The sequence below is a fragment of the Callithrix jacchus genome, chromosome 22 (assembly GCF_049354715.1).
Source record: "Callithrix jacchus isolate 240 chromosome 22, calJac240_pri, whole genome shotgun sequence".
In the NCBI taxonomy this organism is placed as follows: Eukaryota; Metazoa; Chordata; class Mammalia; order Primates; family Cebidae; genus Callithrix; species Callithrix jacchus.
Genome location: NC_133523.1, coordinates 10,238,137 through 10,259,810, shown reverse-complemented (window position 1 = coordinate 10,259,810; position 21,674 = coordinate 10,238,137). Strand labels below are relative to the sequence as shown.

Below are 21,674 nucleotides of genomic sequence, written 5' to 3'. Positions count from 1 at the left end.
AAGTTTCACCATGTTGGCCAGGCCGGTCTCAAACTCATGGCCTCAAGTGACACACCCACCTCAGCCTCCCAAAGTGCTGGGATTATAGGCATGAGCCACTACTCCTGGCCTCCAATTTTTTTTTTTTGAGACAGAGTCTCGCACTGCCACCCGGGCTGGAGTCTGGAGTGCAGTCGCTTGATCTCAGCTCGCTGCAGCCTCCACTTCTTGGATTCAAGCAATTCTCCTGTCTCAGTCTCCCAGGTAGCTAGGATTACATGCACCCACCCCCATACCTGGCTAATTTTTTGTATTTTTTTCTTTTAGTAGAGATGGGTTTCACTATGTTTGCCAGGCTGTTCTCGAACTCCTGACTTCATGATCCGCCCACCTTGGCCTCCCAAAGTGCTAGGATTACAAGTGTGAGCCACCTCGCCAGGCCCCCATTCTTTTTTTAAAGAAAAAAAATATGTATTTATAATTTATTTTTTAGAGATGGGGTCTAGCCATGTCACCCAAGTGACCCTCAACTCCTCAGCAAAAGTGAAGAGCTGCCTGAGACTCCAAGGTAGCTGGGACTACAGACACGAGCCATTGTGTCCGGCCAACTCTACCCTTTTCTGAGTCAAAACAAAGTGCATTGGCAGGGCGCAGTGGCTCATGCCTGCAATCCCAGCACTTTGGGAGGCTGAGGCAGGTGGATTGCTTGAGGTCAGGAGTTTGAGACTAGCCTGGCCAACATGGTGAAACCCCGTCTCTAAAAAAAACACACACACACAAAAAAAAACCAGAAGACATTTAATGAAGCTTGTTAAAAATTGGACATTAGGGGCCAGGCGCAGTGGCTCAAGCCTGTAATCCCAGCACTTTGGGAGGCCGAGGCGGGTGGATCACGAGGTCAAGAGATCGAGACCATCCTGGTCAACACAGTGAAACCCCATCTCTACTAAAGATACAAAAAAAAAAAATTAGCTGGGCATGGTGGCGCGTGCCTGTAATCCCAGCTACTCAGGAGGCTGAGGCAGGAAAATTGCCTGAACCTAGGTGGTGGAGGTTGCGGTGAGCCGAGATCGCGACATTACACTCCAGCCTGGATAACAAGAGCGAAACTCCGTCTCAAAAAAAAAAAAAAAAAATTGGACATTAGGCTGAGTGCAATGGCTCACACCTATAATACTTTGGGAGGCTGAGGCAAGAGGATTGCTTGAGCCCAAAAGATCAAGGCTGCAGTGAGCTATGATTGTGCTACCGCACTCCAGCCTGGGCAACAGAATCAGATTCCAACTCAAAAAAGAAAAAGACATTAGGTTATGCAAAGTTTTGGAACGAGATAGAGGTGGTGGCCACACACCATTGCAAATGTATTAATGCCACTACGCTAGTTAATTTCATGTTATGTGAATTTCACATCAGTTGAAAAAATAATAAATTCATTTAATCACTTTAAGGAAAGCTCCAGTAATTCCTTCTCTCCCCACCTTCAAACTCATGAATGAATACATCAAAATCCACTGGCCACTTTTCCAGCTGCCACCATCAAAAAAAGGTTAAGAATGGTGTCATAGGCCAGCGTGGTGCCTGTAATCCCAGCACTTGGGGAGGCTGAAGCCAGTGGATCACTTGAGACCAGAAGTTCAGGACCAGCCTGGCCAATATAGCAAAACCTCATCTCTATTTTTTTTTTTTTTTTTTTTTTGAGACGGAGTCTCCCTCTTTTGCCAGGCTGGAATGCAGTGGTGCAATCTTGTCTCACTGCAACCTCTGCCTCCCGGGTTCCACCAATTCTCCTGCCTCGGCCTTCTGAGTATCTGGGACTACAGGCATGCACCACCACATCCAGCTAAGTTTTTTTTGTATTTTAGTAGAGACAGGGTTTCACCATGTTGGCCAGGATGGTCTCGATCTCCTGACCTCGTGATCCGCCAGCCTCGGCCTCCCGAAATGCTGGGATTACAGGTGTGAGCCACCGTGCCCAGCCAAAACCCCATCTCTATTACAAAAAAAAGAAGCGCATCACGCCCAAAGGGGACTCACAGCACGTCTCCTGGGATTCATCAGAGCCATCCTGGCACTCTGGGCGGCCATCACAGACCCACTTATAGGAGATGCATTTCCCGTCTTGGCACTGGAACTCATTTCTTTCACATCTGTTGCCCACTGAGAGGGAGAGAAAGGAGAAAGGGTTACTCAACACCCGAATCAGAAACTGACCATGTTTCCTGTGCCTATTTCCTGCCAACTAAAATATTAGCCAGAAAGTCATCCTATCAGGAGCAGTCTGATTTCCAGGAAATTAACCCAGTGAAACAAATAAAATGTTATGAAACCCCAAATACAGTGGAGGATGCAAAGAAGAAACCCAAGAGAGACACTTGTCAGCAAAGGCTGATGTTGATTCCAGAATATGGACTCTCTCGGGTATGGGGAAAAAACATTAGAACTTCCATGCACATTAATAAAGAAAGGAAGAGTATTTGGCATATTAAAAACCTGTACTACCCAGGAGAGGTGGCTCATGCCTGTAATCCCAGCACTTTGGAAGGCAGGGGTGGGTGGACTGCTTGAGCCCAGGAGTATGAGACCAGCCTGGACAACATAGTGAGACCCTTTATTTATTATAATTAAAAAACAATTAAAACAGGCTGGGCGCAGTGGCTCACACTTGTAATCCAAGCACTTTCGAGGCCAAGGTGGGCAGATCACCTGAGGGCGGGGGTTCAAGACCAGCCTGACCAACATGGTGAAACCCTGTCTTTAAAAAAAAAAAAAAAAAAAAAAAAATTGACCAGGCGCGGTGGCTCACGCCTATAATCCCAGCACTTTGGGAGGCCGAGGCGGGCGGATCACGAGGTCAAGAGATCAAGACCATCCTGGTCAACAAGGTGAAACCCCATCTCTACTAAAAATACAAAAATTCGCTGGGCATGGTGGTACGCGCCTGTAGTCCCCGCTACTCAGGAGGCTGAGGCAGGAGAATTGCCTGTGCCCAGGAGGAGGAGGTTGCGGTGAGCCGAGATCGCACCATTGCACTCCAGCCTGGGTAACCAGCGAAACTCCATCTCAAAAAAAAAAAAATGAAAACAAAACAAACAAAACCTGTGCTGTTCTATCCACCTGACCATTAAAAAAAAACAATCTTGTAATGTAAGCAGTCATGAAAAAACTGACAGACACAGCATAATCATTAATGTGGAAGAAACATGACTTTAGTAGGTAGGGAAGAAATACTTAGATAAAGAATTATGAGAACAATAAAAATTTAACTTACAGGCAAAAAAAAAAAAAAAAGAATTATGAGAGCTGGGAGCGGTGGCTGATGCAGGTGGATCACTTGAGGTCAGGAGTTTGAGACCAGCCTGACCAACATGGAGAAACCCTGTCTCTACTAAAAATGCAAAATTAGCTGCACATGGTGGTGCAAGCCTGTAATCCCAGCTACTTGGGGGGCTGAGGCAGAAGAATCACTTGAACCCGGGAGGCTGAGGTTGTGGTGAGCTGAGATCGTACCATTGCACTCCAGCCTGAGCAACAAGAGCAAAAAAAAAAAAAAAAATTTTTCAAAAGTTTTCAGGAGAAAAAAGATAGAAAAGAAAAAGAAAAAGAATTACAAGACATTATAAATGCAGAGGCCAGAGAACACAGATTTAGCAGTGAAGATAATCATGTATCTGAAGATCAAATCAAAGGAAATGGGACAGAAACATTAACGAACGATATAATAAGAGAAAACTTTTCCTTGGAAAACTAAGACATGGATTATTACATCAAAATGAGAACAAAATAAGTGGGAAATTTCCCAAAATATATTATATTTACACCTTGGGAAAGAGATCAAAATCTTATTGAATATATTTAGTTTTCTTTCCTTTTCTTTTTGTTTTCAGACAGGGTCTCACTCTAGAGCCCAGGCTGGAGTGCAGTGCGATCATGGCCCACCGCAGCCTCAAACTCAGGTTCAAGCAATCCTTCCATCTCAGCCCCCTAAGTGGTTAGACTAAAAGTGCTCACCACCATGCCCAGCTAATTTTTTTACCTTTTGTAGAGATGGGGTCTCACCGTGTTAGCTAGGCTGGTCTTCAACTCTTGGGCTCAAGCAATCCTCTCACCTCAGCCTCCCAAAGTGTTGTGATTATAGGCATAAGCCATCACGTTTGGCCTGTATTTAGTTTTATACATTAAATTTGGATTTAGAATATACATTTTTTTTCTTTTCTTGAGACAGCTTCTCTCTGTCACCCAAACTGGAGTGCAGTGGGAGGATCATGGCTTACTGCAACCTGGATTGGACCTCCTGGGCTCAAGTGATCCTCCTGCCTCAGCCTCCCATATAAATGGGACTACAAACACATGCCACAACGCTCCAATAATTTCAGTTTTTTGTAGAGACACGGTCTCACTCTGTTGCCCAGGCTGATCTCGAACTCCTAAAGTGATCCTCTCTCCTCAGCCTCCCAATATGCTGGGTATACAGGCATGAGCCACCACATCACACAGAGCCCAGAGCCCTCCAATGCCTTTTTTTTTTTTTTTTTGAGACAAAGCCTTGCTCTGTTGCCCAGGCTAGAGTGCAGTGGCACGATTTCAGCCCACGGCAACCTCCGCCTCTCAGGTTCAAGCAATCCTCTTGCCTCAGTCCCCCTAGTTGCTGGGATTACAGGCACACGCCACCACATGCCTGGCTACATATGTACATCAGTAAGTTTTGAATGACGGTTAAAAACCATAGCTGGGCCTGGTGGCGCCTGCCTGTAACCCCAGCTACTCAGGAGGCTGAGGCGGGAGCATCACTTGAACCTGGGAGGCAGAGGTTTCAGTGAGTCGAGATTGCGCCATTGCACTCCAGCCTGGGCAACAAGAGCAAAACAAAACTCCATCTCAAAAAAAAAAAAATAGAAAAAGAAGAAAAAAAAGAATATATGACCACATATGCTGTGATAATCTTTTCAGAAGTTGGAGCCTAATTCCTCTCCCCTGGAGTGGCACTGGACTTTAACGACTTGCTTCTATTTTTTTTTTTTTTAAATGAGAAGGAATTTCGCTTTTGTTACCCAGGCTGGAGTGCAATGGCGCGATCTCAGCTCACCGCAACCTCCGCCTCCTGGGTTCAGGCAATTCTCCTGCCTCAGCCTCCCAAGTAGCTGGGATTACAGGCGCGCGCCACCATGCCCAGCTAATTTTTGTATTTTTAGTAGAGACAGGGTTTCACCTTGTGACCAGGATGGTCTCAATCTCTTGACCTCGTGATCCACCCGCCTCAGCCTCCCAAAGTGCTGGGATTATAGGCGTGAGCCACCGCACCCGGCCAATGATTTGCTTCTAATAGGAAAATGTAGAGGTGACAGGGAGTGGCTTTTGAGCCTAGTTCATGGCCATGCTCATTGTTGGATCAACTGCTCCAGGGGCAGCCAGCTGCCTGTCATAAGTCCACTCAAGCAGCTGGAGGGAGTGCTCAATGCAGCAGGGAACTGAGGCCGCCAGACAAGAGCCATTGAGTGCACCATCTTGGAAGTGGATCCTTCAGCCCCAGCCAAGGCTTCCTATGCCTGCAGCTTCTGCAAACATGATTTTCTCTCCTGCCAATATTTTCATTGCAACTTCATGAGAGACCCTGAGCTGGAACCATCTAGCTGCGCTGCTTCCCAACACACAAAACCGTGAAATCATAAATGTGTTTTCAGCCACTACGTTTTGGGCTAGTTTGATACGTAGCAAGAACTGAGTCATTTCCTCCTGTCAGCACAGTGGAAACTGAGCTGTGGATAATTAACACACAACCTAACTTCAAAAGGTATGTCTTTTGTCTTTTTCTTTCCGACACAGGGTCTCACTCAGTCAGTGAAGTGCAGTGGCATGACTGAGGCTTACTGCAGCCTCCACCTCCCAGGTTCAGGTGATCCTCCTGCCTCAGCCTCCTGAGCAGTTGCTACTAGAGGCGTGCACCATCACATTCAGCTAACTTTATTTATTTAAGACAGAGTTTCACTCTAGTTGCCCAGGGTGGAGTGCAGTGGCACAATCTCGGCTCACTAAAACCTCCGCCTCCCAGGTTCAAGCGATTCTCCTGCTTCAGCCTGCCGAGTAGCTGGGATTACAGGTATACACCACCATACCCAGCTAATTTTATATTTTTGGTACAGATGAGGTTACTCCAGGTTGGTCGGGCTGGTCTCGAACTCCCGATCTCAGGTGATCCGCCCGCCTCCGCCTCCCAAAGTGCTGGGATTACGGGTTTGAGCCACCGCGCCTGGCAGTTTTTTTATTTTTATTTTTTTGCAGAGATAGGGGGTCTCACTACGTTGCCCAAGCTGGTCTCAAACTCCTGGGCTCCAGTGATCCACCTACCCACCTCGGCCTCCCAAAGTGCTAAGATTACAGGCTTAAGCCACCAAATCCAGCCCCCTTTATCCACTTCTACTTGGATGGCTGACCCAGCATATTCATGTAGATTCCCTCAAAGACAGAGTAGTAAGGGGGTGACAGAGTAGTAAGGGGGTGACACAGACGTTCCCGGGCTTCAGTGGCTTTCCAGGCCATTTAACTAGAATGACTTGGTAACTGACTTAATCGTTCTGGGACTCAGTTTCCTGATCTGTAAAGTGGGGGAGAATAGCAGTCTCTATTTCCTAGAGAGTGTTTTGAGAATTAAAGACCGGAACAGCTCCTTTCCTCAGCTGCCGCCAAGGTGCTCGGTTCTTCCGAGGAAGCTAAGGCCGCGTTGGGGTGAGGCCCTCACTTCATCCGGCGACTAGCACCGCGTCCGGCAGCGCTAGCCTCACACTCACCCGCACCATGGCCTCCGTCTCCGAGCTCGCCTGCATCTACTCGGCCCTCATTCTGCACGACGATGAGGTGACCGTCACGGAGGATAAGATCAATGCCCTCATTAAAGCAGCCGGTGTAAATGTTGAACCTTTCTGGCCTGGCTTGTTTGCAAAGGCCCTGGCCAACGTCAACATTGGGAGCCTCATCTGCAATGTAGGGGCTGGTGGGCCTGCTCCAGCAGCTGGTGCTGCTCCAGCAGGAGGTCCTGCCCCCTCCACTGCTGCTGCTCCGGCTGAGGAGAAGAAAGTGGAAGCAAAGAAAGAAGAATCCGAGGAATCTGATGATGACATGGGCTTTGGTCTTTTTGACTAAACCTCTTTTATAATGTGTTCAATAAAAAGCTGAATTTTAACTGCCAAAAAAAAAAAAAAAAAAAAGACCGGAACAGGCTAGGCCCAGTGACTCACATCTGTTATCTCTGCACTTTGGGAGGCCGAGGAGGGCAGATCACCTGAGGTCAGGAGTTCGAGACCAACCTGGCCAACATGGTGAAACCCTGTCTCTATTAAAAATACAAAAATTAGCTGGGCTAGGCAGCGAATGCCCATAATCCCAGCTATTCCGGAGGCTGAGGCACAAGAATTATTTGAATCCAGGAGGCAGAGGCTGCATATTATGCCACTATACTCCAGCCTGGATAACACAGAGGGAGACTGTCTCAAATGAAAAAAAAGAAGTCCAGGTGTGGTGGCTCACACCTGTAATCCCAGCACTTTGGGACCAAGGCAGGTGTATAACCTAAGTTCAGGAGTTCGAGACTAGTCTGTCCAACATGTTGAAACACCGCCTCCACTAAAAATACAAAAAAAAAACCAAAAAACAAAAAAAAAGTTAGCCGGACATTGTGGCAGATGCCTGTAATCCCAGCTACTCAGGAGGCTGAGGCAGAAGAATGGCCCGAACCCGGGAAGCGGAGGTTTTGATGAGCCGAGATCGTGACATTGCACTCCAGCCTGGGCAACAAGAGTGAAACTCTGTCTCAAAGAAAAGGAGGAAAATAGGGAAGAAGAGAGAAGGAAATGAGTTGAGCTTTGGAATCTGCTGTGGTCAGGAACTCTGCTAATTCTCCGGCCCAGCTACACATCTGTCTAGGATGTCTCCATTGAAGATGCTTTGGCAATATCGTCCACACCCCACTGACTCACAGCTCAATTTCAAATGCGCTTGAAGGAGGAAGTGACTCATTTCTTGTGCTGACAAACCGGGTGGGCGAAAGGCAAGTGAGATTCCAGGAGGCTTGTGATAAATGGAAAGTTGGGGCCAGAAGCATTGGCAATAAAGATCTTAAGGGAGGAGTCTCCGATCACCCCACTAGGTGACGGCAGCTCTGGTGACCACTAATCCAATGCTGTCACTTCCCTACCTCTGCATAAGGGCCCAGTTTACAAACGAAATGTGTCACTGGGAAAGTGAATAACACCCGAAGGTCCTTTAAGGAGGGATAAAGAACAATAAAAGGCTGGGTGCAGTGGCTCATGCCTGTAATCCCAGCGTAGGTGGATCACCTGAGGTCAGGAGTTCAAGACCAGCCTGACCAACATGGTGAAACCCCGTCTCTACTAAAAAATATATATATACAAAAAATTAACCGGGTGTCGTGGCGCATGCCTCTAATCCCAGCTACTTGGGAGGCTGAGGCAGGAGAATCACTTGAAGCCAGGAGGCTGAGGATGCAGAGAGCCGTGATCACGCCATTGCACTCCAACCTGGGTGATAAGAGCAAAACTCCATCTCAAAAAAAAAAAAAAAAGAAGAAAAGAACAATAAAAACCTTTCCCTGAAGAAAAAAACCTTTCCCTGGATCTCAAGTTCTCCTGATTATGATTCTGCAAATATTTGGTGTCCATACGTGGCTGAAGACTGCACCGGTGGGAGGACCCCGCGATGACCTATTTCTGTGGTCTAACACCTGGCCAACTCCAGACAACGTTTCAAACGTGGATTTCCCCAGCACTTTGGGAGGCTGAGGAGGGACGATTGATTGAGCCAGGAGTTCAAGACCAGCCTGGGCAACATAGCGAGTCCCCCAACTCTACAAAAAACACAAAACTTAGCCAGGCATGGTGGCACACACCTATAGTCCCAGCTACTTGGGAGGCTGAGTGGGGAGGATGGCTTGAGGCTGGGAGGGTGAAGCTGCAGTAAACTGGTGGTGCCACTGCACTCCAGCCTGCTGCACTGGAGACCCTGTCTCAAAAAATAAAAACAAGCAAACGAAAAAAAAATTAAACTTAGCTGGGAGTGGTGGCATGTGCCTGTAGTCCCAGCCACTCGGAAGGCTGAGAGAGGAGGATCGGTTCAGTGCAGAAGCTGAAGGCTGCAGTGAGATATGGATGCACGGTTCACTCCAGCCTGGGCGACAGGGCAAGACCCTGCCTCCAGAAAAAAAAAAGGGGGGTTAGCAACAGGTGCAGCCAGACAGCAGCTGCCTGCAAAATGAGCTCCCTTGGCCCGGCTAGCAGGGACAGGGTTTAGGAACAGAATAGAACTGAATGACAGTTCTATTCTGAGTGACATCAGGGAGGTGTCCTCACAGTTGCTGCCCTTCCTGAGCTGAGGCAGGAGAATCACTTAAAGCTGGGAGGCAGAGGTTGCAGTGAGCCGAGATCACACCACTGCCCTCCAGCCTGGATGACCGGTGAGACTCCCTCTCAAAAAAAACAAAAACAAAAACCAACCTCTATAAATTCTAGCCCTCTGGCCCTCGAATCTCCCAAGTCATGAATGACAATCAGGAACAAGGTTATCGAAACAGAAATAGAGAATACACATTTCTGCTTTTTCCCCCGGCACACAAATGAGGTGGTGAACACTTGATGTTTTCTTGACCTATGCTACTGAAGACAGTTGTATGAGGAAATCAAAATTGTAGCTAGAATAATTTCCTTGAAGGGGAAACAAACAAACAAAAAATCCCCTGGCTGGAGGGAGCAGAGCCAGCTGAAAATGAATCAGAAATCAATTCATCAGCGGGGCACGGTGGCTCAAGTTTGTAATCCTAGCACTTTGGGAGACCGAGGTGGGCAGCTCATGAGGTCAGGAGTTTGAGACCAGCCTGGCCAACATGGTGAAACTCTGTTTCTACTAAAAATACAAAAATTAGCGGGCAAAAATTAGGTGGCATGCACCTGTAGTCCTAGCTACTTGGGAAGGCTAAGGCAGGAGAATTGCTTGAACCTGGGAGGTGGAGGTTGCAGCGAGCCGAGATCACGCCATTGCACTCCAACCTAGGCGACAGAACGAGACTCCAACTCAAAAAAAAAAAAAATCAATTGATTGGTGCTTTTTCCAAACAAGGTGGGTATTTTCCGGAGGGTGATCTGTGATAGATTTTGTTTCCTGCTGCTTTTAAGAGAGAATGCCTGACTGTCACTGTTTGCTGCTGGTTAGTTACATCTGCAGTCCCTTAGCAACAAAAAGCTATTTGCTTGACAGTTGGTACAGAGTGTGGAAGGCAATAGGGACATCAAAAGCCCATCAAAGCACAGATAGAAGCAAGCAGCAACAGACCCATCTTGAACTGGACCTTACCTGGAAGGAAGTCTACGGTAAGAGCAGGAATAAGGAAAAGAATTCCCTCCTGAAACACCACAGGGGAAGAAAGAAAGGGACAAAAGGAACAGAATACCCCTACGGGTTTTCTGTCTCAACAAAGCTCACCCTGTTTTTTCCCAGTGTTCCCTGAAGATAGGTACTTCCGGAAATGACAAGGGAATTGTCCTGGGACTCGATAAAGCAGACACAACTCCCTTATTCAAGTTTGGGTGAGCCATTAACATGTTTGACGACGAGCTCACCACTGTTGCCTGATTTTGATCTAAATGAACGCCTGTGGTTCAGATTTCAACAACAACGTCTCCTTCCTAAAGAAAACGGACAAGAAACTCCCCCCTGGATATGACCTGAAGCCAGCTAGAGCCTGTGGTGGCGCAGCTAGGAGTGCTAGGAACACACATCACCTAGTTCTCAGAAGTCTGGAGGAAAACATCAGGGGTGTAGCCTCCTTGACAACAGAAGGAATGTCACATTCTCAGTCATCCCGTGAGAGAGAAAACTGAAGTGATGTACAAACAAGGTCTTGCTCAAGACTTCCTTAGCAACATTTTCTCTTAAGGAAGAGGTTGATCGGTGACTGAAATACAAGTTACTCCAGGGCCTCTCTTTATTTTATAAAATTGGATGGCAGACTTAGGGAGGCCACAGTAGGAGAATTGCTTGAGGCCAGGAGTTCAAGAGCAACCTGAGCAACAAAGTGAGACCTCATCTCTACAAAATGTTAAAAAATAAATAAATAGGGCCGGGCGCGGTGGCTCACGCCTATAATCCCAGCACTTTGGGAGGCTGAGGCGGGTGGATCACGAGGTCAAGAGATTGAGACCATCCTGGTCAACAAGGTGAAACCCCGTCTCTACTAAAAATACAAAAATTAGCTGGGCATGGTGGTGCGCGCCTGTAGTCCCAGCTACTTGGGAGGCTGAGGCAGGAGAATTGCTTGAACCCAGAAGGCAGAGGTTGCGGTGAGCCGAGATCGTGCCACTGCATTCCAGTCTGGGTAACAACAGCGAAACTCCGTCTCAATAAATAAATATAAGAACAATCATCGGTATTTCACTGCATCCTCCCTCCCTCTCTGACCTCCCAGAGGAAACCGGTGTGTTAGTTACCATGTGAATTTCAACAGTTCAAAGCTCTCCCTCCAATCAAGGCCAACCCCTTGCCAATGAAAAAAAAGTTTCCTGCCATCTTTGTGTTCATCAGGCAATCCCAGTCCTTTTCCAAGTAGGCTGGTTTTCAGGAGGGAGAGGGCCATGTAGCTATAGTCTAGGGCGAGGCTGTCTCTCTGCAACTAATTTAAAGCCACCTAAAAGGCTCCAACTCGGAATCATGTACCACCCAGCCTCTGTCGAAAACTAAAATCGAATCAACTTCCCCCAAAGGAAAAATCGCCATGTGGACAGCAGAACCGAAGCCATTCACAGCCTCGGAAGAGGCGAGGCCACCCCAAGGGGTCACTGCCCCACCGTGGCCGAAGATCTCGGTTGCAGACCAAGGAGGGGCGGTGAGATTCTGAGGCAAAACCGAGACCTTGAGGGTGGCCGGGGTTCCCTCTAAGAACTTGACCGGTGCTGGCGGGGCGAGGGCGGCCCCCAGGACAAGGTGGGGATGGAGGTCTCGCCACAGAGCACGGGGGAAACCGAGGCCTTCACCGGGAGGGCCCGATCGAACCGAGGGCGCCTCCTGTATGTCGCGGAGGCGGCTCTGGGGTACCGGGAGTTGTCGCCGCCTTTCTGACAGGAATCGCACAGGGACAAGGGGCCTCCACTACAGCTGCCTCACCCCGGACAAGGTGCGGCTCAAACTTCCGCGGCAGCCCCGCCCAGCTCGTACGCAATCCCCGCCCACCAGACGCCCGCCTCCGCCTCCGCCGCTTCCCATTGGATGAGGGGAGTGGCTCGAGGCTCGCCTGTTCGGACTGAGACCAATGGGACCCGGGAGGCGGGCCAAAGGGGTGGAGGCTGGGGCGGGTGGGCCCCAGCCCAGAGCACGCGGCGGAATCGGAGGGTGCACCTAAAGCCGATCGGGACCCCTGAGCCCCTGCCCGCGGGGCCTCCAGGCAGGGCATCCGGGCCTCCAGTCGCCCTCGCCCCCAGAAGGACTTAAGGAGGGGGTGGTCCTTCCTTTTAGGACTGGAGGTCCCCATACGCCGCTCTTAGAAAAGGGGGACCCGGCCGGGAGCAGTGGCTGGCGCCTGTAATCCCAGCACTTTGGGAGCCCAAAGCGGGTGGATCACCTGAGGTCAGGAGTTCGGGACCAGCCTGATTGACACGGTGAAACCGCCGTCTCTACTAAAAGTGCAAAAATTAGCCGGGCTTGGCGGCGTGCGCCTGGAGTTCCAGCTACTCGGGAGACTGAGGCAGGAGAATCGCTTGAACCCGGGAGGCGGAGGTTGCAGTGAGCCACTGCACTCCAGCCTGGGCGACAGAGCTAGACTCCCTGTCAAAAAAAAAAGAGGGTGGCCCCTTACCCAGTCAGACTTGGGGGAGCCGTGCCCCGTTTCCCCGAAGTCCCTCAGACTCCCTCCAGCCGTTTGGGAAGGACCTCGTGTCATTATCCCACATGTTTCCCAGGGACGGAGTGATTATTTTTACAAAATAAATACATTCCCAAGGGTCCCCAACCCCGGGGGCTCCCTCTCTCCCTGAGTGGGCGCCTAGAGCAAGCCTTACCTGCAGCCCCCGCCGCGTAGAGGAGCAGGGCGACGGTCCAGCGCAGTTCCCAGCCCCAGGGCCCCATGCTTGAAGCCTGTCCCAGGCAGTATCACGGCCCGCTGTGTCCTCGCTGGAAACCCCGACTTCCCCCGACTGCACCCAGGGCTGGCGTCATTTACAGCATTTCAAAGAGAGGTTCCCTAGCAGGGGGAGGAGTTTGCAGTGGGGTGATTTTCAACTGTCTTCACCTCACAGCGAGAGGAGGAGTTTTGAACGGCCGATGTGACATCGCCTTTTTAACCCCTGAAGCTCTGATGATCACTCCAGTCCATTGAAAGTGTCGCCAGGGCAGGCGGCTTGAGTTGCTGTGTTTGGGCCTCTGGTGAAGAGCTGAGTCCCCCCAAAATTGGAAACGCATCTTCTGAAAGATCCCCCTGACGTTTCCTGATTTTTAACTGTTAACGTTTCTTTTTGTTGTCCACAGAACGGTAACAGCAGCCTTTCAAAATCCTCTAATAGCCTAATGCTAGTCTCTCTGCCGCAAAAGGAAAACACCGGAAATGGTGGAAACTTCCGCCACTCTCTGCATTTGCCTTTTCCTTTCTAGGAATTGTATATAGGTGATTAGCTTACTTTCGTTGTATATTGTTTTTACATGGTTATTCCAAATCGCCTTATAACCAGTCATCAATAAGGAATTTAAATAAAATCTTCACAAAAGTACAGCAAACATATGTATTTTTTATTTTATTTTATTTTTTTGAGACGGAGTTTCGCTCTTGTTACCCAGGCTGGAGTGCAATGGCGCGATCTCGGCTCACCGCAGCCTCCGCCTCCTGGGTTCAAGCAATTCTCCTGCGTCAGCTTCCCAAGTAGCTGGGATTACAGGCACGTGCCACCATGCCCAGCTAAGTTTTGGGTATTTTTAGTAGAGACGGGGTTTCACCATGTTGACCAGGATGGTCTCCATCTCTTGACCTCGTGATCCACCGGCCTCGGCCTCCCAAAGTGCTGGGATTACAGGCTTGAGCCACCGCGCCCAGCCAGTATTTTGTTTTTGTTTTGTGGGATCCCGTCTTTGGATGAATTATGAGGATAAACATCTGAAAAATCAATGGTACAGATACCTGGAATCTGGACATGAATATTGATTTCTCCTTTTAGGAGGAGTTGAACAAACAGAAGGGTGGCTTCCTCTCCCTGGAAGCAAAATCAAAACAAAATAGGGCTTTCACAGTTAAGCTTGACCCCCTAGGCCAGAGAGAGCTGGTGGAGACCAACTTTAGAACTGAGTCTCCTTGGGGATTTATGGGGTTGCCGGAGCCTCTTGCCGAAAAGGCACGTTTGAGAAACTTGCCTGAACCCCACACAAGGCCAGGCAGCCTTGGCAGTTTCCCCCAGGAATGAGGTGGGTTTCTCCCGGGTTTTGCAAACTGACTTTGGCAGGGAGTGGTAACCTCTCAGCATGATTTTAGGGAAACTTAGGAGAGGAGGTAGAAAAGGGACAAATTGAACTCTCAGAAGGAAAAAAAATAATCACGGAGAATGATTAAATTATTTTTATTATCTTTTTTTTTTTTTTGAGATGGAGTCTCTCTCTGTCACCAGGCTGGAGTGCAGTGGCGCGATCTTGACTCACTGCAACTTCTGCATCCTGGGTTCGAGCAATTCTCCTGCCTCAGCCTCCTGAGTAGCTGGGACTACAGGTGCATGCCACCACACCCGGCTAATTTTTGTATTTTTAGTAGAGATGGGGTTTCACCATGTTGGCCAGGATGGTCTCCAACTCCTGACCTCGTGATCTGCCCACCTCAGCCTCCTAAGGTGCTGGGATTACAGGCGTGAGCCACCACGCCCGGACATATCATTACGTTTTATTATTATTGGTTTATCATTATTTCCACCCCGGCTGGAATGCAGTGGTGTGATTATAGCTTTCTGCAGTGTCAACCCTGGGCTCAAGGGATTCTACTACTTCAGCCTCCCGAATAGCTGGGACCACAGGGTTGTACCACCATAACTAGCTAACTAAAAAAAAAAAATGTTATAGATGGGGTCTCACTATGTTGCCCAGGCTGGTCCTGAACTTCTAGCCTCTCGCAATCCTCTTCCTCTTGCCTCAGCCTCCCAAACTGCTGGCATTATAGGCATGAGCCACTGTGCCCAACCCAGAAGAAAAAAATGATAAGAATTTGCGTCAGTGAAGACTCAGTTTCAGAATTTGGCCTTGGACACATAAATTAGCTTTCCCAACCTGTAAAGGGGCCATCAAAATGCTTGAACCTAATTGACAGTGTCAAGGATAAATTGAAATAATTTGCAATCATCTAGGAAAGTTTACAAGGATAGGCAAGTTCTTTTTTTTTTTTTTTTTTTTTTGAGACAGTCTTGCTCTGTCACCAGTCTGGAGTACAGTGGCGCAATCTTGGCTCACTGCAACCTCCCGGGTTCAAACAATTCTTCCGCCTCAGCCTCCCGAGTAGCTGGGACCACAGGCGCGTACGACCACGCCCGGCTAATTTTTTTGTTTCACGTGTTGGGCAGGATGGTCTTGATCTCTTGACCTCATTCCCGCCCGCCTCAGCCTCCCAAAGTGCTGGGATTATAGGCGTGAGCTACCGCGCCCGGCCAGGATGGGCAAGTTCTAGGAGATGCTGCAGCATTTATAAATGCGTCCCCATTGAATCCCATTCCTTATGCCATTTGTTGCATTAAACAAAACAAGTGAGGCCGGGCGCCTATAATCCCAGCACTTTGGGAGGCCGAGGCGGGTGGATCACGAGGTCAAGAGATCGAGACCATCCTGGTCAACACGATGAAACCCCGTCTCTACTAAAAATACAAAAAATTAGCTGGGCATGGTGGCACGCGCCTGTAATCCCAGCTACTCGGGAGGCTGAGGCAGGAGAATTGCCTGAACCCAGGAGGCAGAGGTTGCGGTGAGCCGAGATCGCGCCATTGCACTCCAGCCTGGGCAACAAGAGCGAAACTCCGTCTCAAATAAATAAATAAATAAATAAATAAAAATTAAAAAAAAATAAAAAACAAAACAAGTGAAGCCTGGGTGCAGTGGCTCATGCCTGACATCCCAGCACTTTGAGAGGGTGAGGCGGGAGGATCACGAGCCCAGGAGTTCAAAACCAGCCCGAGCAACACAGCAGGGCCCCGTCTCTACAAAAATAGAAAATCAAGCTAGACATGGTTGTATGTGCCTGTAGTTCCAGCTATGCGGAAGGCTGAGGTGAGAGGATGGCTTGACCTGGGAGGTCAAGGCTGCAGTGAGCTGTGGTTTCGTCACTGCACTCCACCCTGGGTGACAGAGTGAGACTGTGTCTCAAAAATAAAGATAAAATTTAAAGCAAAAAATAAGTAAATAAAAATTTTAAAAGTCAGTGTCAGGCCAGGCGCATTGGCTCACACTTGTAATCTCAGCACTTTGGGAGGCTGAGGAGGGCAGATCACAAGGTCAGGAGATCGAGACCATCGTGGCCAACATGGTGAAGCCCCATCCTACTAAAAAAACAAAAAACAAACCAAAAATTAGCAGGGCATGGTGATGTGCCTGTAATTCCAGCAACTTGGGAGACTGAGGCAGGAGAATCTCTTGAACCAGGGAGTCGGAGGTTACAGTGAGCGGAGATCATGTCATTGCACTCCAGCCTGGTGACAGAGTGAGACTTCGTCTCGGAAAAAAAAAATGTCAGTATCTCTGGGGTTTTTGTTTGTTTTTGAGACAGAGTCTCGCTCTGTCACCCAGGCTGGAGTGCAGTGGCGTGATCTCGGCCCACCGCAATCTCTGCCTCCCAGGTTCAAGCACCACTACACTCCAGCCTGGGTGACAGAGTGGAACTCCGTCTCAAAAAAAAAAATTATAAGACATAGGCTCGGTGTGTGCCATGAGTCCACACCTGGTGGTAGACAGGCCCAGAAAGAGTTTCCAGGAGAGGGACTCCCTTCCCAGAAGGCACTTGGCTTAAATAGTCCCCAGAGCTAGCGGTCAGCGCAGGTCTGGAAAAGAGCCACAAAAACTCTGGAAAGCACATTCCTAGGGTGCCAAGGCTGGGCCAAGGTTTCCAGAACAGCATTCACCAGGCCCCTGACCTGCCTGCGAAAATCTCGGGGCCTCTTTCCTGCCGGCCACGCACGGACACAGTCATACATGGCCCTGAGAACTGAGTCATACTGATAAATTTTTCTGTTTCTTGGTTTCCATTTGTGCTCAGTAACTAGCTCATAGGGCTCTTGCAAGGATTAAATTAACATATATAAATTGATGGCCAGGGGCAGTGGCTCACGCATGTAATCCCAGCACTTTCGGAGGCCGAGGCAGGCAGATCATCAGAGGTCAGGAGTCTGAGACTAACCCGGCCAACATGGCAAAACCCCATCTCAACTAAAAATACAAAGACCAGCCAGACGTGGTGGCAGGCGCCTGTGATCCCAGCTACTCAGGAGGTTGAGGCAGGAGAATCGCTTGAACCAGGGAAGCGGAAGGTTGCAGTGAGCTGAGATCATGCCACTGCACTCCAGCCTGGGGTACAAAAAATATATATATATTTATATATATTTACATATATCACATATATATTTATATATGATATATAAATAAACATATAAATATAAATTTATATATAAACATATAAGTATAAATATAAATATATGTTATCTATAAATATATTTTTATATATATATATAATATATATAAAAAGTGATTAGAGGCCAGGCAAGGTGGCTTAATTGCCAGCACTTTGGGAGGCAGGGGCGGCAGGATTGCTTGAGCCCAGGAGTTGGAAACCAGCCTGGGCCACATAATGAGACCCTGTCTCTACAAAAAAACAAAACAATTAGCCAGTCATGGTGGCTCACACCTGTGGTTCCATTTACTCAGGAGGCTGAGGTAGGAGGATAGCTTGAGCCCAGGAGGTTGAGGCTGCAGTGAGCTCCAATCACGCGACTGCACTCAAGCCCGCCCAACAGAGCCAGGCTGTCTCTCAATTTAAAAAAAAAAGCGGGCCGGGCGCGGTGGCTCACGCCTGTAATCCCAGCACTTTGGGAGGCCAAGGCGGATGGATCATGAGGTCAAGAGATCGAGACCATCCTGGTCAACATGGTGAAACCCTGTCTCTACTAAAAATACAAAAATTAGCTGGGCACAGTGGCGCGTGCCTATAATCCCAGCACTTTGGGAGGCCGAGGCGGGTGGATCGCTTGAGGTCAGGAGTTTGAGACCAACTTGGCCAACACAGTAAAACCCCGTCTCTATAAAAAAAAAAAGTGATTAGAGCACACTGGGTGGTACATAATAAGTATATGGGTTTTCCTTTTTCTGTGGCTGCTTTTGTGTTGCAACTGCATTTTTTTTTAAATCTCTTTAGGAAAGACCTGCCTGTTCCTGCCTTCTTTCTATGAGGGAGTCCGTAGGTAATCCTGCTGTGGAATCCACTTTAATTGGAAAGTTCCTGAACTCCCAAAGTTTATCTACTACAACTCAGGGTGGGTGATTTCCTCGTTGTAACAGACAGGGCCCGCCTGCCCTCGTCCTCACATTTTCTTCCTCTCTAATTCACCAGGAGGATCCGACCAGAATAGGTCTCTGCCCCAACCATCCTGGCTTTGTGACAGAGCTGAGCCATGGAAGCTGTGGCCTGGCCTTACACTCATCAGTCCACAAAGAAACCATAAGTAACCACAGAGACCTCAGTGCCTGCGAGTGGCTGGAATCAGGAACCTGGCTTGGCTCAGCCGGCATCAGTTCTCATCACAAAATGCCCATAAGCCACTTGAGGACAGACCCCAGGGCTTGCTGGAATACAGCAATATATATATATATATATACACACACTTTTTTTTTTTTTCTTGAGACGGAGTTTCGCTCTTTTTTTTTTTTGAGACGGAGTTTTGCTCTTGTCACCCAGGCTGGAGTGCAATGGCACAATCTCGGCTCACCGCAACCTCCGCCTCCCGGGTTCAGGCAATTCTCCTGCCTCAGCCTCCCGAGTAGCTGGGATTACAGGCACGTGCCACCATGCCCAGCTAATTTTTTATATTTTTAGTAGAGATAGGGTTTCACCATGTTGACCAGGATGGTCTCGATCTCTTGACCTCGTGATCCACCTGCCTCGGCCTCCCAAAGTGCTGGGATTACAGGCGTGAGCCACCGCACCCGGCCGGAGTTTCGCTCTTGTTACCCAGGCTGGAGTGCAATGGCGCGATCTCGGCTCACTGCAACCTCCGCCTCCCGGGTTCAGGCAATTCTCCTGCCTCAGCCTCCCGAGTAGCTGGGATTACAGGCACACACCACCATGCCCAGCTAATTTTTTGTATTTTTAGTAGAGACGGGGTTTCACCATGTTGACCAGGATGGTCTCGATCTCTTGATCTTGTGATCCACCAGCCTCGGCCTCCCAAAGTGCTGGGATTACAGACTTGAGCCACTGTGCCGGGCCTACAGCAATATTAAAATCCCACAGTGGAGGCTAGGCAAGGTGGCTCACGTCTGTAATCCCAGCACTTTGGGAGGCTGAGGCGGGTGGATCACCTGGGGTCAGGAGTTCGAGACCAGCCTGTCCAACATGGTGAAACCCTGTCTCTGCTAAAAATACAAAATTAGCCAGGTGTGTGGCGTGCGCCTGAAATCCCAGCTACTCAGGAGGCTGAGGCAGGAGAATTGCTGGAACGCGGGAGGCGGCCCAAGATTGCACCACTGCACTCCAGCCTGGGTGACAGAGTGAGACTCCATCTCAAAAAACTAAAAATAAATAAATAAAATTCCACAGTGCCTCCCAGAACACAGCAATAGTAAAAGTTGCATAAATATGTGGAAATAAGGCCAGGCATGGTGTCTCATGCCTGTAATCCCAGCACTTTAGGAGGCTGAGGTGGGCGGATCACTTGAGATCAGGAGTTCAAGACTAGCATGGACAACATGGCAAGACCCTGTCTCTACTAAAAAAGAAAATAAAGGGGGCAGGGAAGGCTAGGGGAAGGATAGCATTAGGAGAAATACCTAATGTAGATGACAGGTTGATGGGTGCAGCAAACCACCATGGCATATGTATACCTCGGTAACAAACCTGCATGTTCTGTACATGTATCCCAGAACTTAAAAGAAAAAAAAAAGGCTGGTGGGGTGGCTCATGACTGTAATCCCAGCGCTTTGGGAGGCCAAGGTGCGTGGATCACCTGAGGTCAGGAGTTCGAGACCAACCTGATTGACATGGTGAAACCCCGTCTTGGCCGGGCGCGGTGACTCAAGCCTGTAATCCCAGCACTTTGGGAGGCTGAGGTGGGTGGATCATGAGGTCAAGAGATCGAGACCATCCTGGTCAACATGGTGAAACCCTGTCTTTACTGAAAATACAAAAATTAGCTGGGCATGGTGGCACGTGCCTGTAGTCCCAGCTACTCGGGAGGCTGAGGCTGGGGAATTGCTTGAACCCAGGAGGCAGAGGTTGCGGTGAGCCGAGATCGCGCCATTGCACTCCAGCCTGGGTAACAAGAGTGAAACTCTGTCTCAAAACAAAACAAAACAAAACAAAAGAAACCCCATTTCTACTAAAAATACAAAATTAGCTGGGCATGATGGTGCATGCCTGTAATCCCAGCTACTCAGGAGGCTGAGGCAATAGAATTCCTTGAACCCAGGAGGGGGAGGTTGCATGAGCTGAGATCACACCATTGCACTCCAGCCTGGGCAACAAGAGCAAAACTGCATCTCAAAAAAGAAAAAAAAAAAGAAAAAGAAAATAATTAGCTGGGCATGGTGGTACACACCTGTAGTCCCAGCTACTGAAGAGACTGAGGCAAGAGAATCACTTAAACCCAGGAGGCAGAGGATGCAGTGAGCCAAGATCACACCATTGCACTCCAGCCTGGGCGACAAGAGCTAGAGTCTGTCTCAAAAAAAAAAAAGAATTACCTTTTAATTTAGAAATTCCACATCCGAAATATGCCTAAAAGCATTGAAAGCAGAGCCCCAAAGAAGTATTTGTATACCATGTTCATAGAAGCATTATTCAAGATGGTGAAAGGTGGAATCAACCCAAGTGTCCATCAGGATAAACAAAATCTGACGTTAATATAATAGAATATCATTCAACCTTAAAAAGCAAGGAAATTCATGGTCGGGCGCGGTGGCTCACGCCTGTAATCCGAGCGCTTTGGGAGGCCGAGGTGGGTGGATCAGGAGGTCAGTTAATCGGGACCATCCTGGCCAACATGATGAAACCCTGCCTCTACTGAAATACAAAAAATTAGCCGGGCGTGGTGGCTCACTACTCAGGAGGCTGAGGGAGGGGAATCGCTTGAACCTGGGTGGAGGAGGTTGCAGTGAGCCTAGATCCCACCACTGCACTCTAGCTTGGCGACAGAGCAAGACTCCGTCTCAAAAAAAAAAAAAAAAAAAAAGCAAGGTTTTCAGACACACTCCAACACGGATAAACCTTGAGGACATAAGGCTGAGTGAAATGAGCCAGTCACAAAAGGACAGACAGATTTGACTCCACTTCTATTATGTCCCAGAATAGGCAAATTCATACAGGTAGAGTGATGATTAGACCAGGGGCTGATGAGAGGAAGAACGCGGGAACTGGGTCTGGGGTTTTCGTTGTGGAAGACGAAACACTTCTGCAGGTGAGTGGTGGTGATGCTCCCACAGGGTGCGTG

The 21,674-nt window shown here is 48.8% G+C and overlaps 2 protein-coding genes across 2 annotated transcripts in view; one reads left to right on the top strand and one right to left on the bottom strand.

Annotated features, from left to right (window-relative positions):
- The window catches only part of LDLR (low density lipoprotein receptor), a 41,766-nt gene extending 28,599 nt beyond the window's left edge, over positions 1 to 13,167 (bottom strand). The window contains exons 1-2 of the mRNA XM_002761745.6: positions 13,029 to 13,167; positions 2,014 to 2,136 (exon numbers count right to left, since the gene is read on the bottom strand). Coding sequence (XP_002761791.3) covers positions 2,014 to 2,136; positions 13,029 to 13,095 — 190 coding nt within the window. The 5' untranslated portion in view covers positions 13,096 to 13,167. The remainder of the gene's footprint in view (positions 1 to 2,013; positions 2,137 to 13,028) is intronic.
- LOC144580847 (large ribosomal subunit protein P1) lies at positions 6,637 to 7,153 on the top strand. The gene has a single exon (XM_078360596.1). It carries the CDS (start codon positions 6,769 to 6,771, stop codon positions 7,111 to 7,113), a length of 345 nt encoding a protein of 114 aa, XP_078216722.1. The 5' UTR covers positions 6,637 to 6,768; the 3' UTR covers positions 7,114 to 7,153.
- Positions 13,168 to 21,674: the final 8,507 nt, after the last annotated feature.